This window comes from Suricata suricatta, chromosome 10, assembly GCF_006229205.1.
Source record: "Suricata suricatta isolate VVHF042 chromosome 10, meerkat_22Aug2017_6uvM2_HiC, whole genome shotgun sequence".
NCBI lineage: Eukaryota > Metazoa > Chordata > Mammalia > Carnivora > Herpestidae > Suricata > Suricata suricatta.
The window spans coordinates 73,984-85,095 of record NC_043709.1 but is presented as its reverse complement, the minus strand read 5'-3'; the positions used below and the strand labels follow the sequence as shown (position 1 = coordinate 85,095).

The following is an 11,112-nucleotide window of genomic DNA, read 5'->3' as shown; positions in this document are numbered from 1 at the left end:
CCGTCTCTCACTTGCCTGTTTGAGGAGGTATTGGGAGCACAGACTGTGGTCCCCTGGACAGGCCAAACCTCAGCCTTGGCACGAGCATTTGGCCATATTCACGGGTGCCTCTCAGATCCCTGTCTCGGCCCCCTTGTGGACCCCCACGGCCCCGTGCCAGGCTTCTCCTCGCATCTCTCCCGGGCTCCTGCTGGACCTCAGCCCAGGCTTCCTGAGCTGGAGGCTTTTCTGTCTGCTCACTAGCTCACTGAGCGTGGCCCTCCTGAGGCAGAAGTCCGGTTGTCCTCTGTGGCCCCCGCCCCACCTCCCCATCTGTGTCCATTTGTTTCTGAATTCTTTTGCTCCCGTCTTTGAACCCTCTCGTGTCTGTCCCTGCTGTCTTACCCCCGTGGCTACTGCCCTTGTCTGGGCCTTACTTCTCCTTCCCGCCAAACCCCCCCCCCCCCCCCCCCCCCCCCCCGCCCCCAGCTGACAGTCAGGTGAGCAGCCAGCCGCTACCACCCAGGGAGGTGGTAAGGCCAGTGTGGCACTGGGTGGGGCGTGGCCTTCCCACAGGAAGGGCAGAGGCACCTCAAGGATGGAAGGGAGGGTGAACAGTGTGGATGGATGGACATCTTCCCCTAGAGCGGGCACAGGAGGCCCAGTGGGAGTTGGGGGAGGGCTGGGCTGCGGCCATGTGTCGGCAGACACCTCAGGCATCGGTCACCTGGCAGGGTCTTAGCAGGACCAGTGCCTGCAGATCCTGGCCCCACTGGGTCAAGGTAGAATGCAGATACGACACAGTAATAAACATGGACTTTGACTTGGGTTATTGATGGTTAGGTGTGGGACCAGTGGGAGATACCTCCAGGAAAGTGTGAAGATCCCAGAGGGAGGGAAGTGGACGGAAGACAGACAGACTCTGGTGTCTTCACGCAGAGGAGGTGAAGGCAGCCAGAGGTGCTTTGAGGGAGTAAGTGCAGTCCTGGATGGCCTGGGAGGGAGGGTGAGGCCCTGTGATGCTTGGACCTTGAGAGGCTTGCAGGCTATCTAGAAAGCCCCACAATTTCAAAGTTTCAAATTTCTAATTTCCTTTTTTTTTTGTTTTAATTTTTTTTAACATTTATTTATTTTTGAGAGACAGACAGATCATGAGCAGGGGAAGGGCAGAGAGAGAGAGGGACACACAGAACTGGAAGCAGGCTCCAGGCTCTGAGCTAGCTGTCTGCACCGAGCCTGATGCAGGGCTCGAACCCACGAACTGTGAGATCATGACCTGAGCAGAAGTTGGATGCTCAGCTGACTGGGCCACCCAGGTGCCCCTAATTTTCATTTTCAAGTCAGACACTGTGGTCATCATACAGAAGAGGCCATGAAGGCAGTTAAGGACTAAGGACCTGGGAGGGTCTAAATGTGGGGGCAGAGGCGGGGCCCTGACTCACTCTTGGCCTGAGCCTGGGTGTCAGGGGCCTGGTATCCTCAGCACTAGGAGGCCTGGGTCTCTCTGGATCTGGGCCAGAGCTTGGGGTGAGTACAGCTTTTCAACAGAAGGGAGGAAGAGGAAGAGCAAGGGCAGAGGCAACAAGCCTTCCATGGACACAGCATCACCCACTCTGGCTCCCTAAGGGGTTTGGGGGAGAAAATGAATATCCCCCACCCTCATGCCTCAGAAGACAAGTCAGAACCTTGAGCCCCTGTGAGAGCAGACACACCAGAGGAAATCCTCTCTGCATGTTCAGGACTAGGGAGCTGCAGCCCCAAATGCTTTGGGGCAAAGACATTCTCACTCAGGGCTAGGGTCTCTTCAAGGCCTCAGCATATCCTCTTGGGGGCCCTAAGCAACTCACCAACACTCTTTCTGGAGCCTGGAGCAGAAGCTGCAGCCCCAACTGCCCCTCCCCCCAGCCACCACTGCCCGCGGCCCTGTGAACAACTTGGGCTGGATGGACGGCCGTGTCCACTCTGCAGAAGGCCTCGCTGGAGAACGGGTGGGGTGGGAGCCTGAAGGGCTAGAGATAAGGGTGGGGAATGATGAGGTAGGGCTTGGACTGGCCAGGGGAGCGGGGTAGGAGTCCAGAAATAAGGGGCAGGAAGCAGGTTGGAGTAAGCAGCGGGGCATGTGGTGAGGGGAAGGGAGGGAGGGGGGTGAGGTGGGGCGGCATGGGGAGGCCCTTGTCTTGCCCCCTGTGCTGGGAGCTTCATCTTGGCTTCAGTCAAGCCCCACGTAGCCATTGGGATCCCTTCTTCTGGCTCTAGAGTCCTAAGTGTCCAGTACCTCCCTGTCTCTCTCCCTTATGCTCTGGATCAGCATGGAGAACCCAAATGAAGTCACTCTTTTTTGAGATTTTGCTTCCTCCTTTAGGGTTAGTGACACAATTAAACTTGGTAGGCCATATTCCTGTCCCTCAACCGTGACTGTGGCCGTGGGGCAGGTACTGACTGGCAGCCCCTTCTGGAATCAGAAGTGAGTGTTATTCTGCAGAGTCAGACAGTAGTGTCTTCTAGAATCTAGACATTGGGCCTTCAGCTTTGTTACTGCATAGCCCTAGATGTTTGGAAACACTCGGTGCTGCTTTTCATCTTGAATCTTATAACTGACGTTTTCATCATACGTTTAAATACTTGCAAAGGTTGTGATTTCTAGAAAATTGTACATATTAGCATTAAAATAAATGTTGGCATCATTCTATTAAATGACTCTCATGAACCTAAATACCATATCAATTTTTTGCCTATCAAAATCCTGTTAAAACACCTGAATAGGTGTTTTCTTAAACAGTCAAAACTTCAATTATCATTTCTTGAATTCTTGTTGCTATTTCTTAAGCTATAATTCTAAAGCCTTTTTGGTTACTTTATTAGGTACAATCTGACATTCAGCTAAAACAAGTGAGGACTCCTAACATTCAGTAGGTGAATTGCAACTCAGGTTGGGGAAGTAAGGCTTCCTAAACTTCAAGTAGAGGAGGAGAGACCCTTGACATGAAGGCTTAAAAAAAGCAGGGGGGGGGAGCTTGGACACTTAAACCCAGGAGTATAGTCCTCAGGGCTTTTAAGGGCTTTGGCAAGACAAAGTAAGTCATCATTTAGTTAACCGTCATAGTTTACAGCATTCTGTAGTGGTCAATCATATCCAACACACAAACGTAAGATTCGACAGTGACCTATCAGTTTTAGAGTTCTTTGCCTCAGGAGAAATTTGAAGTGACCAATCACAGGTTCGAAGGGGAGGCAGAGCAGGTGCACAGATCCAGAACTTTGCGGTTAAAGGGTGGGATCTTGTAACAGTATCTTGAAAAACAGGTTAACCTTTAAGTTATTAATTATGGGTTACAACTTAGGACTCCCAGAGCCCGACTGCCCACCCTTAGTTGTCCACCAGGAAGAGGGCTGGAGAGTGAAACAATGGTTGGCATTTTTCCATTAGGGTCAGCCTGACCCAAGGAGGGTCTTACAGAACAAACATGAACGGAGATGGAGGGTCAGAGATGGAGTCCATATTGTCAGCAATCCTACACCCAGTAATAGGAGAGGCAAGATCTTCTGAACTGTCAGAAGAGTAGATTTGGGGACACTCATGTACAGAAAATGAGAGCTTCCTGACAATTGAGTAGTAAGATGAGATATCTGGACAATTGTCTAGTGGAAAAGACAGGTAGAGGAGACGGAGACACTGGACATGCAGGTGGGGAAGGCACGACCTTGCCCTAGAATAGGGAAGCGGTTGCTAAGAGAAAAGAGTTGGAACCCCCCAGACATAGAAGAAGAGATGAAAGGCAAGATCTCCTGACACTCAGGTGCAGGAGGCCTCCAGATACCCAGGAAGGGACAGAAAACCTCCAGACACTCTGGGAGTTGAGATGAGAATGTCAGACATTTACAAAGTAAAGGAGACCTTGTGATATTCAGGTAGAGAAGATAAAAGCTCATGAATTTGAGGGAGGGAGGGAGGGAGAGAGACTATTCTCCAGTAGGCCACGGGAGACTTCCTGGCAGCCAGGACTTGAGAGTCCCTAGCACCCGAGGGTGGCAGGTGAACCTCAGTGCACCCCCAGAGGTGAGATGTACCTCCTGACCCTCAGGTAGGGGACAGAAGACCTCTTGGTTCTCAGGTAGAGAAGATGCAACAAAGGGACACTCTGGTGGTTGAGATGAGTCCTTTGGCTTTGAGATGGAAGAAAAGAGACATCCCCACATTTGGGAAGAGGATATGACAGCTCTTGACACTCTGGTAAGATATTTAAGACCGGCTGGATATTCAGTGGAGGGGGATGTGACCTCCTGAAAGTTATGTGATAAGAAAGTATGACACTCATGTTTAGAGTAATAAGTATCATCTGACAATCTGGAAACTCTTAATCCTGAGGACAGGAGGTATCCCGACACTCAGGAGGGGTGTGGCCTCCAGACACGCAGACGGACTGGCGGAGAGCTTCCGTTCAGGTAGAGGACGGGAGACTGCCTTTCGTGCAGGTGCAGATGTGGCATCCTCACACTCTTACAGAGGAGGGGAAACTTGTTAACGTGCAGGTGTGTGAGGTGAGCATCTGTCATCCTCTGGCACTGTCTCCTGACAACCAGAAGAACTGAAACGTCACGATACTCAAGTACGTGGGATGAGAGCTCCTGACGCTCGGGCAGAGGCGGCACCGCGCTGCGCACAGCTCCCAGACGCGAGGCCTGGAGACACTCAGGCAGGAAACGCCGGACCCTGTGATACTCAGGAGTGAATAGAAAGGTGGGCTTTGTAGTCATAAATTAAGGAAATTCAAAATGGGTCTTTGAAGAGTGTGCTGATAGCATGTACCTGGAAGAGAGAAAGGCCATTTTCCCTATACAGTATTAAGGTTCGATGAATCTGACCTGATTAACCTGACCCCCTGTAACCACCGACATGTGCCATTTTGACACAGAGGGATGGAACTGCCCTTCAATCCATGTTTGGATCAGGCACTGCGCTTACAGCCTGCACGAGGGGCAGACCCTGAGCCTGACCAAAGCTAGAACCTCAGATGATATGGGACCTCAGAAGGGTAACTCAGAATGAAGATCTGGGCCTTGAGACAGAGGGAGGGGGCCACACCCAGGAGTGGGGGGAGCCTGAACAGGAAGTTGGGAACTCTCTTCAGCTTGAACCCGTTAAGCTAAAGGGCTTCTGCCTGGACTGATGCCTGGGCTGTGGGGGTGGGAGCTCGTACTGCTGATTGGTCGGCAGGCCGCAGAGCTTTGTGAGGTCACTGGGGCTCCAGGCAGGTCTGGGGCAGGAGTATGGTGGAAATGCTGCCAACTGCCATTCTGCTGGTCTTGGCAGTGCCTGTGGTTGCCAAAGATAACGCCACGTGTGAGTAAGTGTCAGGGACACCTTTGAGTGTGTGTGGAGTGTCTTCTGAATAGCAAGCCCCACCCAGACTCCCTCTGTTCAGGGCTCGGGAGGAGGCCAAGTTCGGCCTTAGTCGCCCCTGGGTCTCACAGGTGTGACCTACACCCCCCACTCACACCATCCTTTCTCCCAGCTTCATCAGCCCAGAGCCTCCAGGGCTGATCCCTGGGTTCCTATGGCTCTCATAGCACAGACACTGGGACCTCTTCCTCACCTGGAGACTACCTCACTGCCTGTTGAACATCTTAATTTTTAGAAGGCCCTTTCTTCCCACAGATACTGAGGTGTCCCCACCTGTGTCTGACCCCAAAGGCCCTACCTCCGGGATTCCCCTCCTCCACTTACACTCCTAGAGCCTCCAAGATACCTCCAAACTATTGTGGCCTCTCCCCAGATCCCAGAATTCCTGTCTCTGGACCCCCACTTCTTCCCATATCTGGGGCCACTGGACCTGCTTTGGCTATTCTGCCTCCCACTGCCACCATCCACCCCTACCTTGCAGCCCCAAGACCCCTGTGGCTAGCTCCACCTCTAGCCTCCCCCTCTGCCTAGGGATCTCCCACATTTCTAGGGCCCCTACTGTCTATCTTGCTTCCTATGGCCCTTTCTTTCCCCAAAACCATTTCCTGAGTCTGCAGGCCTCACCACCACCCTGACAGTGCTTCTCCTTAGCAGCCCCTCCCCCCGGACTCCACCTACTCTGGACCACCCCACTTTCAGCAGACCCCTAGCCCTGCCTCCCCCCATGTGCAAGTAGGACAGGCTGGACCTATTCTCGGTTTGAACCATGCCCCTGGTCTCTCCTCAGTGGCCCCTGTGGGTTACGGTTCAGGCAGAACCCACAGGGGAGTGTCCGTGTTGTTGGAGGGCAGGATGCGGCACTCGGGGCCTGGCCCTGGATGGTCAGCCTCCAGGTCTTCACTTCCCACAACAACCGAAGGTATCACGCATGCGGAGGCACCCTGCTGAACTCCCACTGGCTGCTTTCGGCTGCTCACTGCTTCATTTCCAAAAAGTATGTGTGGGAGCACGTGGAGGGAGGCCGTTCTGGGGAAGAGACCCTCCCCAGAGCGCTCTGTGCAGATTCCCTGGGGAGGACTCTCTGGGCCCGGCCGTGTCCACACCGAGAGTGGGTGGGCCCAGACCTTCACTGGTGTCTGAACGTCATGGTCCCCAGAGCTTTCTGTCAAGCCTGTCCCTACTGAGGATGGCCTGACTTGCCTCTGTGCCCACAGAAACGCATATGACTGGAGACTGATTTTTGGAGCAAGGGACATTGTATTTGGGGACAATAAGCCAGTGAGGCCGCCTCAACAGGAGAGATATGTCGAGAAAATCATCATTCATGAGAACTACGTCCCAAGTTTTCAGTACAATGACATCGCTCTCCTGAAGATCACTCCTCCTGTTCCGTGTGGGCAGTTCATTGGACCTGGCTGCCTGCCCCAATTTAGGACAGGCCCACCCAGAATCCCCCAGGCCTGCTGGGTGGCTGGCTGGGGATTCTTAAAAGAGAATGGTGAGTATGGAGGGGGCTCTCAAGGGGGGGGGGCACCATTCCCTTGGTGGTCTCGGAAGGGAAGGGGTAATATGTGCTGCCTGGTGGAGTGACACACAGACCGCACCAGAGTCCTGTAATTAGGTCCCGTTTAATAGCTGGAGAAACTGACCGAGGCCTCACAACTGATGACTATTGTGGTCACCGGAGGCAAGGCTGAATGCAGGCACAGGAGAACCTTGGTGCTTTTAGCATGGGTCTAGCCTGTGTCTGTGTCTGGGGCCTGGAGCCCAGTTGCTGCATTCTGAAAGTGGGTGCTCATACCCTGAACCAGCACTTGGAGAAGAGCTCTAGATAGGGTTTTGTGGCTGTGGGCCAGTCCGTCTCCTCTCCGGTCCTCCATTTCCCCACCTGTGAGTGGAAGGGGTCAGTGACATGGTCTCTGAGCTCTGAGGCTCCCGAGCCCGGCCCTCCTGGTCCTGACCAGCGCACCTCTGGTCCCCGCCCTTGGGGGTCACAATGCCCAAACCTGCCCTCCCCATTGGAGTCACTTCATTTTCTCTGCAAGACAGGTTTCTTGCAGGTCAGCAGTAGGCAGCAAGCATTTGCCCAGCAGGTCAGGCCTTTCACATGTCCATAGGTGGCCACATGGAACTATTTACCCAGTCATACCAGGGATGTGACATGAGACTGAAATCTCTTCCTTCCCTTGATGACGGAAAACCGAGGGTTCCCAATTCAAGGCACTTCAGTCGTTTGGGGCTAAAACTCAGAGGCCTTTCCTGGTGACAGAACCCTGGTAGTTTCAGGGGGCTTCCTGTAACTCTTCTTCCTTCTCTCAAGGCCGGGTCTGCTCCCTGACAGGGCTGCTGTCTGTCCTGTCCTTCAGGGATGGGCTTTTCTTCCTAGACGCCCTTGCTTTCACTGGTCCCTGCTGACCCATCCCCTCTCCCTCGCCTGGGGTGTCAACCTGTCTGGCCGTTGATATCCACGGCTCCGCAGTGGTCTCCAGAGCATTATTCTTGTCCCACCCACTGGCCTACACTGCTCTGCCCGCCCGCCCGAACGTGGGCGCAGCATTCGAGGGCTCTTGCTGTCCCTGGGGGTGCTGATCTACACCCCCACCCCCACCCTCACCCCCACCTTTGTTATCCTATTGCTCAAAAGGATTATGGGCTCCCAGCCACACCCTGGGCATCATGCAAAGCCTCTTTTATTCTAGAATCCCTCTCACAGGTTTTTTTTTGTTTGTTTGTTTGCTTTTTGGGTTTTTTTGGTAAACACTCCCCCATCGCCAAGCCAAGTCTTAAAGAAATCTCCAGTCTCCAAACTTCTATGACATTCCTTCAGGCCTTCTTTTCTCTACATCCTCCTCAAACGCATCTGCTCTAGGGTAGTCGTCTTTTCTACTGAATTTTGAGTTCTTGCAGACCTTTTTAGCATTTGTCACTTAAAGCCAAGGTGTTGAGGTCGAGAAAACCCCTTTCTGGTTCAGGGCACCTGGCCCTTGACAAAGAAACCTGTGGCTGTTCAGACTGTGCTATAGATTTAAAAGGTCACCTTAAATGACCAGGCTTCTTGTGATGATTTCAGTGTCACCCCTGCCTCAGGGCGGTGCGCACCCAACACTCTCACTGCTGCTTGGATGGTTCGCAAAGCTGAGCTAAAGGGATCCGAAACATAGTCAAAGCCACACACGCACATCCCAGCTGTTCGCTGGGTGCTCGCTGGGTGCTCCCAGGGTGCCCACCTTGCTCCTTGTGGTTCTGGCTTCCTGCTTGGCCTGCACCTCCATGTTCCCAGTCTGATCTGCCACTCGTCCGCCTGTGTGCGGGCAATCTCAGACTTCCCCCGCCAGGCTACGGCTGGGCTGTGGGGGCTGCTGTGGGAGGCCCTTTGGTCTGTAGGGGCGGGGGGGGGGCACTTGATGAAGAGGGAATGGCTGCACCTGTTCTTGAGCTCTGTTGAAGCCAGATGTAAGATTGGCTGATTGAGGCAAAGCTTGGGCTGGACCTCCCTTCACCCGAAGGTCATGATGGAGCGTCTGGGGCTGCAAAGGAAGTTCTGACTTGGTGTCAGTTCATTCCACCCACCTGTGTCCCTGACAGGTCTGTCTGTGAGTTGACGTGAGCCCCACAGCTCTTCCCTTGATAGAATCTCCTCAAAGCAGAAGGGAGGCATGCGGGAGGGGCTCCTCCGTCCACAGCTGAGCAGAGGAGTCCTGGGCAAAGAGCAGGGAGGGTGCCCTAGAGCTGCACTGTGGGGGAGGAGATGGGTGTCCTGGGCTTGAGTGCAGAGGAAAACCTTGCTTCCCTACCAAGATGGAGCGGCGCTGCCGGCTCCTGACTGGAAGAAAGGAGAGTCACAGCACTCGCCGCAGGGGGTCGCTGTGGGCTGTAAACGAGGTGACACATGCTGGCTGTTGATCTGTCCTCAACACACACAGCCTTTCAGCTCCGTCTACAGGCCTCACGCACTGCACCCACCCCCCTCCACCCCTGCTGCCTGCCCGCGTCCTCAGGGGTGTGTGAGGAGAGGCCAGGGCCATCACTTTCTCGGATTTAATGGTTTCGTTTCCTGGGTTTAATCAGAGCATTTCAGGATGACGGGGGTTCTGTGGGGGGACCGGGCAGGGCTTTCCCAGCACACGTCTGCTCGCTGACCACTGAGTCAGCCGCCCGGCCGCAGCCTACAGGACGTCACCTACGCTGCAGGAGGCGCGTGTGGACCTCATCGATCTCGAATTATGTAACTCCACCCAGTGGTACAACGGGCGCATCCGGTCCACCAATGTGTGTGCAGGGTACCCCAACGGCAAGATTGACACCTGCCAGGTAACCCCCTTTGGGTGCCCCCTTCCCAACCGACACCTCTTGTTCGAGTCTCTGAATTCCACTACTGCCAAGGCCCTGGTCCACGCACCCCTTCTTGGGCACCGTCTTCCAGCAGTGAGGGTGGGAGGAGATCCTGACCTGCCGCCCCTACAAAGGACCAGTCACCACACGGAGAGCTCATTCTCCCACGGCACGGGAGTCACGCCACCCCACCGCCACCCCTGGAGAGAATGCTTGCCTCTCTTCACCAGAAATCAAAACCTCCCAATCCGCGTGCACAGAGGCCCATGCATGCATGAAGCCACATGCATGGACACATGGGTCGCTTATCTTGCCGCTTCACGGGGAAGAAACCCTTGACAATCCATACCCTTCTCACATTCCAACCGAAGATGTTGATACCAACTCAAAGTTTATCACAACCTCTGTGTTCATGGCAGTAGGAGGTCATGTGACTGCAGAGACTGTCCTTCCAGAGCCTGTGGCCCTCTGGGCAGGGGAAAAGTGGCTCAGGCAGAGAGTGACTTCTGTGTCCTTCTGGGCAGGGGGACAGCGGCGGGCCTCTCATGTGCAGAGACAACGTGGCAAATACCTATGTGGTCGTGGGAGTCACAAGCTGGGGGGTAGGCTGTGCCCGAGCTAAGCGCCCTGGAGTCTACACGGCCACCTGGCCCTATCTGAACTGGATTGCTTCCAAGATCGGTCCCAGTGCCTTGCACTTGGTTCAAGTGCCTACCCCTTCCCATACCACGGCTCCAGCACCCCCAGCAAGACCCCCCCCGGCCCCCCCTTCTGCTCGCCCTCCCTGGTACTTCCAACGCCCTCCTCAGCCACTTCCTGTCCATCCCCCTGCATCTCGACCTCGACCCAAACCCCCAGCCCCAGGCCCACTCCCACGTCCTCCCCCATCCCCGCCCGCGCCTCCTCCATCTCTACCCCCTCCTGCACCCCCACCCATCACTAACCCTCCCCAAGTACTTTCTTTTGCCAAGCGACTACAGCAACTCATAGAGATCTTGAAGGGGAAGACCTTTTCTAGCGCAAAGGGGGATTATGAGATGGAGACCACAGACCTCCCAGGACTGACCGCCGCTTCTTGATCTGACTCCATTCCCAAGAGACCCAGTGAGCCCTTCACTCCTGAGAAAAAAAGATGAAATAAATATAACTATATAACTATAACTATAACTATATATCCACGAAGAGATGCTTTCTGGCGTTTTTCTACCTGCCCTCCCCAACTCAGTCCCACATCAAATCCACCCTTCCTTTGTTACTCTCCAACAAGGTGGAATTGCTTATATGTTGACATCAATTGTGGTTTTTAAAATACGGATTTTTATTTTTATTTTTATAAATGTTTTTGAGAGAGAGAGAGAGAGAGAGAGAGCGCACGCGGGAGCAAGCAGGGGAGGGGCAGA

General features: G+C 54.1%; 1 protein-coding gene across 2 annotated transcripts; it reads left to right on the top strand.

The window, feature by feature from the left end:
- Positions 1-5,234: 5,234 nt before the first annotated feature.
- On the top strand, positions 5,235-10,894 carry ACR (acrosin). 2 transcript variants are annotated; one of them, XM_029954488.1, is made up of 5 exons: positions 5,235-5,324; positions 6,168-6,374; positions 6,595-6,878; positions 9,546-9,691; positions 10,237-10,894. In XM_029954488.1, exons 1-5 carry the CDS (start codon positions 5,248-5,250, stop codon positions 10,789-10,791), a joined length of 1,269 nt encoding a protein of 422 aa, XP_029810348.1. In that variant the 5' UTR covers positions 5,235-5,247; the 3' UTR covers positions 10,792-10,894. The 2 variants fall into 2 exon arrangements, with proteins under 2 accessions (XP_029810348.1, XP_029810349.1); XM_029954489.1 differs by having other exon boundaries at positions 5,259-5,320.
- The last annotated feature ends 218 nt before the right edge of the window (positions 10,895-11,112 follow it).

Excerpts from the sequence above, each read along its gene's own strand:
- ACR (XM_029954488.1), top strand. The coding sequence starts at position 5,248 with ATGGTGGAAATGCTGCCAACTGCCATTCTGCTGGTCTTGGCAGTGCCT. Across the intron at positions 6,879-9,545 it reads GGGATTCTTAAAAGAGAATG|CCTACAGGACGTCACCTACG; the intron begins GTGAGTATGGAG and ends GCCCGGCCGCAG. Across the intron at positions 9,692-10,236 it reads GCAAGATTGACACCTGCCAG|GGGGACAGCGGCGGGCCTCT; the intron begins GTAACCCCCTTT and ends CCTTCTGGGCAG.